Source organism: Rhizopus delemar, genomic scaffold, assembly GCF_000149305.1.
Source record: "Rhizopus delemar RA 99-880 supercont3.13 genomic scaffold, whole genome shotgun sequence".
Classification (NCBI taxonomy): domain Eukaryota; kingdom Fungi; phylum Mucoromycota; class Mucoromycetes; order Mucorales; family Rhizopodaceae; genus Rhizopus; species Rhizopus delemar.
This window is the reverse complement of record NW_027137839.1, coordinates 646977-662105: the sequence shown is the minus strand read 5'-3', so window position 1 is coordinate 662105 and position 15129 is coordinate 646977. Positions and strand designations below refer to the sequence as shown.

Sequence of the window (15129 nt, the reverse complement as noted above, 5' to 3'; positions counted from 1 at the left end):
TCAGAGGCAATATCATGAGTGAATTACAATCAATCATGTATGAAACTCTTCGCGAAAACGTGATTGAAAAAATATGTCAGTTTAGAGAAAAAGTGGACTTCAGTTCAACCAAATTTTGTCGAGTACTTGGAGAATCGATGGCTTGCTTTAGAAGGCTACAAAAAGTGGTCTGCAGCATATGTAATTGAAGAGCATCGAAACATGCACACCAATAATTACATCGAAAACTGGCATAATCAACTAAAATCAGTTTATTTGAAAAGAATCAAGAATAGAAGATTAGATCGTCTTGTCTTCATTCTGGCAAATGATGTTGAAAGCGATTTAAAGCTTGATGTTGAAAGAATTTGCTCTGAAATAGGAAGAATGGGGCCTGAATTGAGAAGGAGAAGACAGAGAGATGGTAGCTGACAGTATTCCAAAAGATAGAAGGATAGAAATGATCTCGAAGGATGACGATACCCAGTACACCGTCGAATCATTTAATCAAGAAAACATTCTATATGTCATCAAAATCAATGAAGATGGAAAAATTGCCTCTTGCTCTTGTTCTTATTTTAAATTTAACTCGGCCGTATGCAAGCATATGTATTTATTGAAAAGACACATCAATGTTGAGGTTGAGGTTCTCTCAAGAATGGAAACCTTACTCTCCCAAGCACCCATTCTAGTTCTTGCTGATACTAGTGTCAATAATAATATTTCTGGTAGTGTTTCTTCTCAAGATGTTGAACATTCTATTTTGAAGAGAAATATTCGACTAGAGTTAAATTCTTTCGACATCTCAAAAGAAGCATTAATGCAATCAGTGACCATGACGTTCTTGACAATGTCTATAAAAAAATTTAAAGAAGTAAGACAGATGATTGACTGCTGATAATTCTAGAAGAATAGGGACTCAAAGAAGCCTAAATAATTAAATAAATTGCGAAGTAAAATATTTATTTTTTTTGCTGTCGTCATTTGAGGGGCCAATTTAAAGGAATGCATAATATGGTATGATGTACTGTATAATATTCATGGTAAAATTATTCGAGGGACAAATATTCTTCCAAATGCTTGATTTTCTTATATTTTAAATCGAAGGAAGCCTTTTCAATCTCTGCTTCATCTTTTAATTGTTGTAGGATTCTTTTAACATCTCTCTTATCATCACTGTTGTGGGTGGTGTTACTGGTGGTGGTGGTGATGATGGTTGGTGAGCAGCAGCACCAAGTGCTTGGTGGTGTCAGCCTTGTCTGGGTGGCGGAAAGATCCTATAACAAAGTTTTTGTTAATAATGACTCTTCGGTCAATGAACTTCAAACTTACGTATTTAGCTTTGATACCATTGTAAATAGCTTCATTAATATATATTCCTTGTAAATTTCTGCAAAGCGAATTTCGTCTACATGAATATGTTTTGAAAAAATCGGCAGCTTCTGTTGGTTTTTTAAAGTGAACTAGACAAAAACTATAAAAAAATGAATGAATAGGTATAATTTGTAGAATGTTGTACCTACCCGGCTACATTTTGAGGTTTACATAAGAGCAAACCCAACAGTCCCTATTAAATTAACTTTAATACCCCGAAATCAAAAAGTTGTCACCCAACGTACCCTATTAGCGGCCCTATTAAAGTTAATAAGTCTTAAAATTTCACCCAAAGGTATTAAAGTTAATAGGAATTATCAGACCTATTGTGAGATTGGAGTTTGTAATGTTTTTATAGTATAAAATAGGCTTGTTGTAAAGGGCTTTTGACTGGAGACCAAGGTTTTGAACAGTGCTTGGTTTCCAAAATAGTAATAGATTGAATATAAGTTCGCTTGTGATAAGTGACCACCAGATCTTGTTAAGTAGATCAAACTGTTTTGAGTAAGTAAAATGAAAAGATAAAATAAAAGAGATTACAATGAAGTGCATATGCTTCAAGGGGATTCTTGTTCTTGATGTTAAGTAAAATAAAAGAAAAGCAAAGAAATTTACTTTGAGTGATATTTATTATGCACACGTATTTGTTTATATTTTTCTGGATTTGAACAAGTTAGAGAGAGAAAAGCCAAAGGTTGTCAAAGTTTGCTGCATTGCGTTACATTACTATCTTTGGTGTAATGCTATATGTAAATCATCTTAATAATGGATCTTCAACTTTCTCGCTCATATATCATCTCAGAATGCATTCAGTTGACTTCTCTATACATTAAGAATGCAATAAGCTGATGGATGATTACGTTTTTAGATTAAATAAAGCTGAATTTTATTATGATAAACACTGCAAAACAACTTCAACTACATCGCTGAATTTTCTGACATACGAAAATATTCATCTACGCAGTCGGCAGAGTAATCATGGATTTTGAAGTGCACAGAGTGATATCCGTATTCATAAGCTATCTGATGGGTGGCAGCTGCCATTTTCTGGTAAGGTAAAAACCTAGCTTTGCTAATAGTCTTGTGCTTATACTGAAGAAAGCGGTAATCCTTAAGTTAAGTGACTTTAATAATACTGATAAACACGCTTCGGCGCATTCTGAAGTGACAGCAAAAAGTTTTTTGTCGTAGGTTGATGATTACAAGAAGCCATCTGCAGTGAGACGAAGATGATCACCAATGCGATCTCGGTTGACAACTTTATGACTAGAAAGTGACCTGACATAGTGGGTTTCTTCATCATATTCAAGATTAAAGCCTTTCAAAGCAAGAAGATACTAATTTGCTATGTTTTGAAACTGTTTAAATTTGCTGAATTGTTCTGCTATAGCTGCGTAAACATCGTCAGAGCTCATGTCAATTTTGAAAAATATAGTATAGAAATTTTAATAGGGTCCAGGTTAATAGGGACCATAAAGTGACATCCTCACAAAAGGTATTAAACATTTAACTCCGACCGATTAAATTTAATACTTTAATAGGGACCGTTGGGTTTGCTCTAAGTGTCAGGTCCACGATGACACACATACTTTTTACTCCACAAAATCGTCTTATGACGGCCCAATGAAGAGCTCTCAGTTTCCTTAACTCTGAACCCTTTGTTTATCCAGTGAACACAAGTAGAATCCTCCAGTTTCTTAAGTTCCTCCTCCCAATTATCTTTGCTGACTTCCATCTTTTCAAAATCTGTAACATTAGAAGAGTAAAATCTAGTTGCTGAAGTTGACATGGCTAAAGGAAATGAGTATTACTTGTTCTAAAATTAAAAAACGCGAAGAAGTATTTCAAATAAATTGCGAAGTAAAATATTCTGGGCATATGCGACTTTTTTTATTTTTTTTTGCTGTCGTCATTTGAGGGGCCAATTTAAGGGAATGCCAACCAAATATCGTAGCGGTCACAGTTTTTAACAACTTAAAAGACTTAATGGAAGGCTTCTTTGTTTCTCTCCTTTTTTTTAGTTTCTTCATTTGATTCTGATGCTTCACTTGAAGGTAAGACTTATGGTATTGATACGCTGATTGCTCCTTTCTTTACCGTTTTTGTTTTAGCGTGCTTACATAAGAAGTAAAGCGTCTCCTTTGTTAACAAACAAGTTTTCAATGCCTCTTTGGGATATGGAAAACGGTATAGTATGCCTCTTATTAGCATGAGTCTGACGTTTGATCTGACTGACATGATGAATAGCAAAATTGATAAACTAAGCATCAAATCCCATTTCGTCTGCAATATGGATATTGGCCAAATGCTCATAGCATATTTAGGAGTGTTTTTTTTTTTGAACAAACAGGTATTGAGAAATACGGATAGATGAAGTTGACGACATTTTATAAATTGTTGTTAGTAAAAGTATACATCTGCAAATAGGGCAATTGATACATCAAGGACATTCATCATGCGTAGAAAACTGCAAGGCAGAGTTTGAAGTTGGGGAAACTCCCTTGATTGCAATGAAGAAGCAACTTGATGATACCGATGAAGCTACCCTTTACTATGCGGATGGTATCATCAAGTTGTATGGAGTGAAGGAAGTTGAAGTCCTTCTTTTGGAGACTTCGTCTTTTTTTGGCTGTACCAATAATGCCAAAAAAGTTTTGATCATCATAAGGGGCTCTTTTGGCACATTAGCAATGATTAAGACGATTGCAGATATCTTTTGCTTTGGGCCCCTTGAAACATTTGGAAAGGTCAAAATTTTATTTGTACATGCTGCGGGTATTATGTATACATTTACACATATAATGCATTAGTCTAACAATGTTTTTATTTTATTTTAAAAGGTACAGCCATTTACCTATGGAGCCTAAAATATGTCAAGGATGGCCCAATATACCAACTTTGGTTGGAAGGCTCTCTGGGCATTGAGCCTAAGTTTGAAGATAGGCAAGAGATGTTGCCAAAAATAACCAATTTTTATTGGATGATTAAGGTAAAATACAAATGAATAATTCCAGACAAGCATTTGACAAAAAAAAAAAGAAAAAAAAAAAAAAAAAAAAAAAAAAGTACGATTACATACGTTTAAACATTTACTTTATTCACAAATAAAATTAAGCCCCAAATGGACGCCTGATGACTTTGTTTTCATCGTTTTCGCCCAGATCAGATCAAAAGGAAAAGGAGAGAGAAAAGGAAACACGTCTACGTAATACTAGTGGGAAGTATTGGGAAGCCATTCGAGGAATCTTTGCCCAACATAGGGTGGCGGTGAAGGCAGAACCTTGTCAAGGCATAGGTAGTCGAGCTCATGAAGAATAGTACAGATAGTAGGCCATCTAAGAAACCAAGGAAGGGCTGCTTGAAAAGAATGTAGTATTCGGTGAGATTATTTGTTCAGAAGGAAGAACAATGGATCGACTATTGTTTTAGGTAATTGTAGTCGATGGTGCATATTGAGACGATGAATAGAATGGGACTTCGCAAGTGTCTGTGAAGGATGGAAAGGGCATGGTCTGGATGTACCACCAGGAATCCATTCAAGACGCCAACGTACACAGCGAATTGGTAGCCATATGATGGGATCTAAAGAAATAATCGGACGACATAGGGGAAGGAGTATAGAGTTACGGGAGGAGCGATTTTGACAGAGATTGTCTTGTTGGAACTGTAATTGGATCTTTTTTAGAGTTTACTTGTCTAAGGATTCAAGGTGAGGTAGTCCTACCTTGGATCTAGCTCAGGGTGGTTTTCGTGAGGCCAGAGGCTTACTGGATCAAACCCTATGTCTAGTCGAGATATGCGCAATCCTTCGCCGCCACCACCATATCACCCTAGTCTTTACCTTTTCGAATAACAAATCTACATACGATACAACTGATTGCCACTACATATGGAAGAGCCTAGAAACCAAATCGCCTCCGCCACTCATATGCTTACTACGAAACTTGTTCGATGAGGTTCAAATAAAAGTCTTACTAATTAATGCCACCTCGATTAGGTTTTCACCAGTTACTGGTGTTCTTCGAGGTTCCATTCTTTCATCATTTCTATACTCTATATATCAATGATTTTCCCAAACTACTGCGTCCACAACTTTTAGAAAAAAACCTATCTCCAACTCAACTTGTTCCTTTTATGACCTATCTTTTGTATGCCGATGATGTAGTCCTCATCGCTGATCAACATCAAGTGGTGAACCTATTAAAGCTGTGTGAAGATCATAGTCATAGCCTTGGCTGCCGATGGAACCCAAGTAAATGCGTAATGCTCGATCCTTCTGACCAACCTTTGACATATACTCTTTACGGGGATGCGCTTCGATCACATCCCTCTTTCTCTTACCTTGGAACTCCTTTTAGACTTGGTGGATATCTCGATACGTTTAAACTTCTCAATGTTAATACAAATAAGGTGCTTGCATTTATGAATCAGCTTTCGGCTGTAAGTCTTCATCCTAAAGGCTTTAGTCCACTCCTTGCCGTCCGTTTTTATACATAAAAAAAAAGTCTGTGAGATATAAACTATACAAGCCTCTTATTTTACTCTTCATATTTCAAGGTACTCTATAAATCTAGTCTCTCTTTATTTTGAACATTTGCATGCATACACCTCACATCAGTGGCCTAATGTTTATAAGTTTACAATCCTTTTTTTGTTCTATACAGAAATACTTACATAGAAGCTGTGATATGTAACGAAAATAAATAACCCTTTCTATTGGGAAATAAAATAAAAACAGAGACAACAACCGTCTTCATTTTCTTTTTAGAGATTATATTAAAAAAGCTCATGTAATGTTTATTAAACAACAAAGTCTATTGACAAAGAGAAAGGATAGAAAGAGATAGGGAGATGTGAGGCGTTCTTTTTGCATTTGATAGTGTTCAGTATCATTTATGTAAAGTTGATATCAAAATATTGCAGTTGCACAAGAAACATGATTTCAAAAACGGAAGTTTAGTATTTCCTTCTCTCTCTTTGTATCACCTTCTTATCGAGTCAATGACAATATGAAAGTAAAGACAATTAACAAGTTTTGAACAAAGAACCATGTCATTATTCAATGGGGCAAAAGGATTAAATCATTTATTTTTCTTAGAATAAAATGTCTTCAATCATTCAATTTAGGATTGAAAAAGGATCTCATAAACTGGGATTGATCAACTATCAAAACACTTGACTTTTCCATTTTTGAATTTATTGCTTACATTAACCATTTATACTATTTATCATAGTGATATATTACTTTTAAGGCAGCAATATGTGATGGGAAATCAGTAAATAATATAGGAAAAGAGATGAATCACAATCAGTTGCATTGCCTATCGTCAGTCTCGTTATTGGCCGTGCTCGTATAAGCTACACTATTTTCCAGAATTATCCGTATACTTTTATAATTTGCACAGTTTTCCTTGACACAGTGTATATCAATTTTTAAAAAAGGCTTTCTATTAAGACGCTCGCCAAATCTTGAAATTGAATAACAACAGCTTTGTGAGTTGCTAAGAAGGATCTTATTGAAAGCTTAACTTAAGGAGAGAAAAAGCAAAGTCTTCGTTGGTTGGAAGAAGGGAACGTACTATGCTAAATCAGAATAACTCTATGACTTAAACCCCAATGCCACTTCTTTAATTATGCAAACAACATGATCTAGTACTTTATGCAACCATGACCAATTATTAAACATGCACTCATTATGTAAAATATATATTATCCAATAATTAACTTTATAAATATGTGTAATAATTTGACTGATTGAATTTTAAGAGTTGTTAAGAGTGTTGTATAATGTAGATTTTAAAGGGACTTGGGATGAAATGAGTCTTCTAGTAATCATTTATTAAAAATCGAGGGAGCTTAATTAATTAATAATATTGCTTTGAGTTACGTCGAATATTTTATGAGTTTTTCTTGACAGGTAATCTGATATTTCGTAGCAGGCATTTGTATTTCAGGTGTAATCTAATTCGATTTACTGCTGGTAAGAAGTGCGCGCAAATACCACACTATGGACGAAAACGGTATAATAAAATAGCATTTAATATTATAAGGTTTGTCTCCTCCAACGCCTCTAGCAACCTTTCTTTAGTAGTTGTAAACATCATAAATATAGTTGGAATAAGGAGCTGCAATATATCATTCAAAAGCGTACAATAAATGAATGAATTCTTGGCTCCGTTTCATGGTAAATGAGCTCATTTTTTAATAGCAAGACTCAGACAAAGTCGTTATCATTAGGTTAATTAGATCTATCATATAGTCGTAAATGTGAGCATGTATAGATATTTTTAATACTCAAAATAGAGGCTCACTACATAAAAGAAACGTGAGAGAAAAATGACCATTCAATGCTGTCCTTAACTAGGATAGACAGGAACGAAATAGTAATCATACTTGACTAAATTGTAGTGTATTTAAATTTGCCAATATTCAGGAGTTTATTGTGATAGTATAGATATAGCAATATAAAAGACAGTGAGATAAATAGAATGATTGCTAGAGAAGCATAACCATGAGAAGGGAATATTGAGCCCTACTTATATAAAGTTGATACTGCATGAATAAGACGGTTTGGTATTATTAATCTGAATAGCGGGTGAGAATAGCTTGAGCTTTGTTAGTACTTGATAATATAGTCGTATGTTGTTGGTATTTGAGTTAGTAATTGAGCTTGCTATTGTAAGAGAGTTTGGCATTGCGAGCAACAGATATAGTGATATTGTAGTGGCACAGGTTTGATGGGATGTTGCTAGAGGAGTTTCCTTTTGGTTAAAGGTACCATCAATCAGAATATCACGCAGCACAGTTGGATATAAACAAAGTAGAGGTACCGTCAAGACCGATGATTTCCTCACTACCGTGCTAATTGATTTTTTGGGGGGGGGAGGAGGGCTAATATGACTTAATTTTAGTTTTTGCTTTCGTCATTTTTGGGGCTAATATAAGGGAATGCTGCGCAGTCGGATCAAAAGTGTGCTTAAATCTCCACTTTAATATGTGACGGCTTATACCCTATAACCTTTTTTGCCACTTCTCCATCGTTTCTTTTTTTTTTTTAAATAGTTGATATCACAGACGATCAAAAAAAAATGCCAAAGTTAACAACAAAAGCAGCCAAAAAGACAGAAGCTGTTGACGAAATGAGAGCCTTTGGTCCAATCTTCAACAAGGATCTCGGTCAACACATTTTGAAAAATCCTCTTGTTGCTCAGGGCATTGTGGATAAGGTAATAAAAATAAAACAAATGTCTATAGTTTATTAAATTGCTCTAATCTAGGCTAATCTTGTGAATTCAGACACTGTATTAGAAATCGGTCCAGGTACTGGTAACTTGACGGTAAGAATTCTTCAAGCTTGTAAAAAAGTATATGCGGTTGAAATGGATCCTCGACTTGCTGCCGAATTACAAAAACGTGTGAACGGAACGTAAGTAGATAAGAAATCAAGAGAGAGAGAGAAAGAGAGCGAAAATTAACCATGTGGATGATAGACCCGATCAAAAGAAATTGAACATTTTACTTGGTGACTTTATGAAGACTGATTTACCTTTCTTTGATGTCTGTATCAGTAATACCCCTTATCAAATTTCATCTGTACTCGTCTTCAAGTTATTAGAGCATCGACCTCTGTTTCGAGTAGCCATTCTTATGTTTCAAAGAGAATTTGCTCTTCGTTTGGTGGCTAAACCAGGAGACGAGCTCTATTGTCGTCTTTCGGTCAATGTGCAATTGTTGGCTAAAGTGGATCATGTCATGAAGGTTGGTAAAAACAACTTTAGACCACCACCCAAGGTAGAATCCTCTGTTGTTAGATTGGAACCCAAGAACCCACCTCCACCAGTGAACTTTAAGGAATTTGATGGTTTGTTGCGTATTTTGTTTACAAGAAAACACAAGATTTTCTCTGCCAATTTCAAGCAAACAACCGTGTTGAATATGCTTGAAGAAAATTACAAGACCTACTGTTCAGCACATGGTTTGGTAAGTTGAAAGAAATGATTATTTTGCTGTGTACTAAATGATACATAATGACAGATGGTAGAAGCTGATTTTGATATAAAGACAAAAGTAATGCAAATACTTGAATCAACAGGCATGGCAGACAAGCGTGCAGCTAAATGTGATTTGGATGATTTCCTTAATCTATTACTTGCTTTTAATAATGCTAATATTCATTTTTCATAAATTTACATCAACATAGACTTTGTATCATACAAGACTTTATTTATGAAAATGTGTTTTTTTTTGTAAATAAATTTCATTCTTTTTTCTTACCAATTTATATGGCAGCCTAGAGTCATCAGTAAGTATACTTTTGAAAATGTTCTTACTGATTTGTAAATGATGATTGAAAAAAAAAACAAGATCGTTTTATCCTATAAATCTATGCAATAAATTGTTATTTTCACATCAAAAAAATGTTTATTGCACACATTTATAATACGATCCATTCGATAAAGAAAAAGAATGTATTTTTCTTTAAGAAAAAAAAAAAATCAAAGGGAAGAAGAGAGAAAAAAAAAAAAAAAAAAACTCCACCTCTTTCTTAGTGCCAATGAAAGCTATCCGAGTCTTGCTGCATATGAAAGCCTTCAAAGATGGATTCATAAGGATAGGCTACCTCATTATCACCATCAGGTGAATAGAGATCATTTTGCAATTGTGTATCGCTTTCAAATCGAATGGTATCTTCTTCCAGTGACTGACGTATATCATCGTCAAGCTGTATAAGGGAGCTGTGCTGCATAGGGGTTGAACCATGCATCGAAGGTTCTGGGCTTGGTCCACTCCCCATGTTGATCAGATAGGCGTTTTCAAAGGACACGGACGAATTCTTGTCTGTGGATGACTTGGATGAAGAGGCACCAGGGATTGCGTTGGCACTGGTGGATAACCATTTTGCGGTCGTTGCAGGACTGTTGCTGATTGATTCTGTAGGAGAAAAAGAGGTTTGCATTGCTTTTGATAGATTGTCTGTACCGATTGATGAGAAAAGGATACGTGATATATATTCTATATCTTTTACCTTCAAGTTCAGCCAAAGCATCATCCATATTCTCTTCTACGGCACCATTCGTAATTCTCGTCGTCGTCTTTCTTACACGATCAATACGACTTGAAACAGGTTCTGGCATTTCTTTAGGCATGACTAATGTATCCGTCGTGGGTATCACTCCTGACTTGAGCGACTTCTTTAAAGAGTCACTCTTGAAAGTTTGAAAGAGGAATTGCCGATGGGACCAAATAGGTGGTTCATCCAGTGGATATGTCGTTATTTCAGCATTGGACAACCAAAATAATTTTCTATTACTCTTTTTCTTCTTTTCTTGAACAGACAAAGGTTCATCATCTATCATGGTCTGTACTGTATCCCAATCCGAGTTTCTTGCTACTTTCCATTCTGCAATACTTTCCTTTTTTAAAGATAAATCTAATTTCTCTAGATTTCTACCATTTTCTCTCTTCTTCACCACAATCTTTGCGATCCAGCAACGGTGAAGGGTAAGAATACCACTAGGGTGAAATGTATAAATGTCTTGGTATCCAATCTCATCATTCATCATCTTTGTCACATCATCATATTCTTCATCAAATCCAAACATGAGTGTATCTGATGCTGGTTGCTGAGACTGAGATTGAGGTTGTTGTTGTTGTTGAGGTAAATAAGGTATATGCTTCAGCATGTTGGTTGCTTGCTGTTTAATAGATATCGTTGTATTATTGTTATCCTTGTCAGTTTTGTATACATCGCTATTAACAAAATAAGGAGATTTGCTTGCATTTACAAAGGAGGTTGTTAATTTAGCCCTTGGCTCTTTTTGTAAACGATTGAGGTGAATAGGTGGTGGTAAAGAAGAAGGGTGACGAGGCGGAGTAGGTCCATAGTTATTATTTATATACATTTCTTCTTGATTCAGAATCTCTGGCATTCTTCTTCTTTGTTTAATACGTGCTACTGAACCCAATGTGGTAGGTGTTGTTGACGATGATGTAGATGAAGGAACCTATAAAAAATAAATATGATGATTATTCTATTTGTCTAATTCATACCTTTGGTTTCATCTTGCTAATGATAGAATGATGATAGACTGGACTATTATTGTTTACTTTGCTATGAACATGTCCTGATATCTCTGGTTTACCACCATAAGGATTAATAGCGTAAACATGAGTAGTACCTCTTGCAGTACTAATAGCACACCAATTGGAATCATTAGAGAATTGACAATCTACTACTTGAGCATCTGTAAAGCCTCTCGAGAGACTATAGAGATGAGATACATTTCCACTGGAGCGAGTGTTTGTGAGTATGGAAAATACATGAAATGTGTGACCTTGTTTTGATGCAGACAAAAGCAAAGTACCAGATTGATTGAAGGTAAGACAAGAGATTGGATGTGTATGTGGTCTAAAATGGGCTATGGTTGAATTGGATAGATTTCTGGTAGGTAAGCTAGGTAATTTATGTATATCTCTAATCATGACCATTCCAGAAGGTGCGATTTTCTTGATAACTTCTTTATCAGCATTCATTGGTACAGGCGATATAGAAGATGGTACGAGTGGTGATGGCACAGCAGTTGCCGCAGTTGACATTGGATAATTATTTCCAAAATAATTTGATAGCCTATGATAACTGAATTCACCTAAAGATTTCATGCCACTCACTACTTCTTTTGCTATATCTTTTGCTGCTCCCTTGACATCCTTTTCTACTTGTAATTTATTACTGAATGATGTCATGACCGGATCTGAATTTAATACGGCTGCGTTCGTTGCATAAGCAATAAACCTTGAACCCAATGTGAAGACAGGGCCCACGTTGATGTCATGATAAACATCAAACAGAGGGCTTGCTACGGATTTAAAATCAATAGCAGATAAAAAGTGTATTGATGACTTGTGGCGTGATAAGCAACCCTTTTATTAAAAGTGAGTTAAATTTAACGTGTGCCTATATACAAAATACATACCAAAGCAATGATCTTGTGGTTACTTTTTATACATGTGACCAAGACTGTATCATCTTCAAGACTATGTTCATCCATGGGTTCAGTGACTTGCTTTATAATTGAATATGTCTTTAAAGAGTAAATGACTATCTTTGACTTTTTGTTCTTTTCAGTACTTTTTAAATAGATTAGTCTTTATACAATCAGTTCATCATGTTTTATTTACACAATCACCAAAAAGGTATCTTGACTTGTTTGATTTAATAAATGAATACAAGATACAGTTCCAAAGGTTTCTTTATCTCTTATTGAACATACTTCATGTACATTATCTGGACTAGTAATATCCCACAGCTGAAACCCATCTTGATATCCAAGTAATAGACATGATATACTTTTGTTTAATTTATCAAAAGAAGCAAATGTAATCGTGTCCATATCTCGATCTTCGTCTATTACTTGCTCTTCTTCTGTTACTATTTCTTCCAAAAATTGTTGTTGTTGTTGTTGTTGTTGTTGTTCAAATAAGGTTGTGGGTATAGTAACATTAGGTATCATAGTTGGTCTTCTCTTTGATAAATTGGAAGCAACATAAGATGATATCTTACTTATTCCACTCGAAATAGATTCAAGTGAAGTAGGATCTCTATTTTGTATTAATATCTTTTTAAACAAATAAACTACACAAATGTTTACCGAAGAAATCTTGGCTCTGCTCGAACTCCATTATAAATTGGTAATTCCATTTGATATATAATGCACAGTTAAAAAATATATAAAAAAAAAATAGTAAATAAAAGGAGAGAAAAGAAAAAAAAAAATGAAAAAGAATACGGACTGCATTAAAGATCACATTGGGAGGTTTTTTTTTGGGTAAACTATGCTTTTGACTCTCTTCATTGGATGATATTTTGTATCGCCGATTAAAATATAATAAGATATTAAAAATAAATTGAAAGGGCTATCATAACACTCAGCATTTCTTTTGATTGTCTAAGCCAATTGATAAAGTAGTAAAAAGAACTATTGTTTCAATTCTGATGAGGATAAAAGAGTCTATAAAAAAGTAGTTATTTTATTTATACTTTTTTTCATGTTTAATAGTATCATACTGTGATCTTCTTGATAATAAACTAGATGCAATAAAAGTCTTCTTTTAACTATTAATCAATTTTCTTTAGTATTACGAGCAAAGGTTATTCATTCTTTCCTTGATTGTATTGGATCGTAAAAGGATAGTTCAAATACTTTTTATAACAAATTCATATCAATTTTCATACTGACAATTAGGACTGAAAAGCTATTCTCACTTGTTGTTTTGTTGCTGACATTAAGTTAACTTGTATTACTTGCAGTATTACCTTTTATCAATAGCTTTTATGTCTCATAAAGTTGTGTGGTAAGAAAAGAATAAGCTTAAAGTTTAATTGGGTCTTGTAGAATACTTGATCAAAAGGATGACATGACTGAGTTGTTCATATATTTGGGAAGGAATCTAACGCCATTTCTGGTTGTCACTCGAATATCTCTGCTATTTGCTTCAAAACAAAACGCTGAAAATATACACTCCCAAAAAAGGCAACTTTGAATTGATATGCTGGACTTCTTGAAAGCCTCCTGGTTTGATTCATTTTAAAACATTAAAGTTTTAATACGCAGTTACTCCGACTAAATTATTACTCAGTGGGTGGAATATCAATGCATTAAAAATTAAATATGAAGACGAGTTTTTTTTTTCTGACCTTCTCCTAAAATCCAAAGCTTCCATATGTTGAAGTATAGGGATGAAATGATCAAGATTAAGGAGTACACTAAATTTTGAAGCGGGGTGTACGTCATATTGAGATCTAGCAAGAGTGATTCTAATTATGAGGAAACTAATCAGGAACTTGTATCTTTCACTGCTTTTTATAAAGGGAACAGTTATTCTTGAAGCTTTAATTCACTCGTAGGCTGTATAAATAATTTTTTTTATCAATCTTCGACTAGAAAATAAAAGCATTGTGTCTTTTATGAAGAAGTTATATTTGTATCAGTTTTTCATTTATGCTACTGAAACTAAATATAACACAAAGAAAAGACCACTGTCTGCTTTTCAAAGACGCTAGAGTCAAAGAAAACAAGTACATCTATTGAAATATAAAAATATTGTATGTTATGTGTCTTTGTATTAAATATTCTCCTTTATGGGAGCTTTGAAGTATAGTAGATGATGAAAGTAACAAAAATAATTTCCTTCAAAAGGTTATTTCAAAGTAGAATTTATATTTGTGATCGCTAATTAAGTGTAATAAGCATGATTATAACTTACTTTACTGATGAAGCCTACTTCTTTTCAATCCAACTGAATCCCAAGATCCGAGGAACCCCTTTACAAGAATATCACTGACAAAAGACGTATTAGAAAGACAATATTGTAGTTTTTACATCTCTTATGAGTGGGTAGGTTCAGTTATCATGTGCTGCTTGTCGAAGAATCTACAGCTTTGTGGTTTTTCTTTGCCTTTTCTTATCCAATCAAAATAACATGCTTGCTTCTGTTGCTCTAGCCACCATAATTTTGTAGAACAGTATTACTCCTACACTTGCACTTTTTTTAATGAAAAAAAAGTATATTTATCAGTTCATGTTAAAATAACAGTAGCAAGCAAATTACACAATGAACCAAGTACCATTTCATAAGCAGAAAATCAGATAGCTATGACCAACAAAGATCAGTCACTTTTATTTGAATTCCAAGTAAAAACTATCTTTAGTACTTTTTTCTATTCAATGTGCCCACCTATTAAGTACAAGCTTTGCCACTGACCATATTGCCTTTGCT

The 15129-nt window shown here is 34.3% G+C and overlaps 7 protein-coding genes across 7 annotated transcripts; 4 read left to right on the top strand and 3 right to left on the bottom strand.

The window, feature by feature from the left end:
* Window positions 1-586: 586 nt before the first annotated feature.
* On the top strand, window positions 587-912 carry RO3G_14109 (uncharacterized protein; the record flags this gene model as incomplete). Its single annotated transcript, XM_067668693.1, has 2 exons — window positions 587-853; window positions 895-912. 2 exons carry the CDS (start codon window positions 587-589, stop codon window positions 910-912), a joined length of 285 nt encoding a protein of 94 aa, XP_067524794.1.
* Window positions 913-1028: 116 nt separating this feature from the next.
* On the bottom strand, window positions 1029-1331 carry RO3G_14108 (uncharacterized protein; the record flags this gene model as incomplete). Its single annotated transcript, XM_067668692.1, has 2 exons — window positions 1029-1256; window positions 1329-1331. The coding sequence occupies 2 exons, from the start codon at window positions 1329-1331 to the stop codon at window positions 1029-1031; spliced, it is 231 nt and encodes a 76-aa protein (XP_067524793.1).
* Window positions 1332-2552: 1221 nt separating this feature from the next.
* Window positions 2553-3142, bottom strand: RO3G_14107 (uncharacterized protein; the record flags this gene model as incomplete). The annotated part of the gene is made up of 2 exons (XM_067668691.1): window positions 2553-2671; window positions 2950-3142. 2 exons carry the CDS (start codon window positions 3140-3142, stop codon window positions 2553-2555), a joined length of 312 nt encoding a protein of 103 aa, XP_067524792.1.
* Window positions 3143-3863: 721 nt separating this feature from the next.
* RO3G_14106 (uncharacterized protein) lies at window positions 3864-4278 on the top strand (the record flags this gene model as incomplete). The annotated part of the gene is made up of 2 exons (XM_067668690.1): window positions 3864-4135; window positions 4194-4278. The coding sequence occupies 2 exons, from the start codon at window positions 3864-3866 to the stop codon at window positions 4276-4278; spliced, it is 357 nt and encodes a 118-aa protein (XP_067524791.1).
* Window positions 4279-5334: 1056 nt separating this feature from the next.
* Window positions 5335-6040, top strand: RO3G_14105 (uncharacterized protein; the record flags this gene model as incomplete). Its single annotated transcript, XM_067668689.1, has 2 exons — window positions 5335-5793; window positions 6032-6040. The coding sequence occupies 2 exons, from the start codon at window positions 5335-5337 to the stop codon at window positions 6038-6040; spliced, it is 468 nt and encodes a 155-aa protein (XP_067524790.1).
* A 2401-nt stretch (window positions 6041-8441) lies between these two features.
* Window positions 8442-9537, top strand: RO3G_14104 (dimethyladenosine transferase; the record flags this gene model as incomplete). Its single annotated transcript, XM_067668688.1, has 4 exons — window positions 8442-8579; window positions 8631-8779; window positions 8844-9333; window positions 9388-9537. 4 exons carry the CDS (start codon window positions 8442-8444, stop codon window positions 9535-9537), a joined length of 927 nt encoding a protein of 308 aa, XP_067524789.1.
* A 361-nt stretch (window positions 9538-9898) lies between these two features.
* On the bottom strand, window positions 9899-13051 carry RO3G_14103 (uncharacterized protein; the record flags this gene model as incomplete). The annotated part of the gene is made up of 6 exons (XM_067668687.1): window positions 9899-10284; window positions 10379-11357; window positions 11404-12273; window positions 12327-12480; window positions 12532-12951; window positions 13002-13051. The coding sequence occupies 6 exons, from the start codon at window positions 13049-13051 to the stop codon at window positions 9899-9901; spliced, it is 2859 nt and encodes a 952-aa protein (XP_067524788.1).
* Window positions 13052-15129: the final 2078 nt, after the last annotated feature.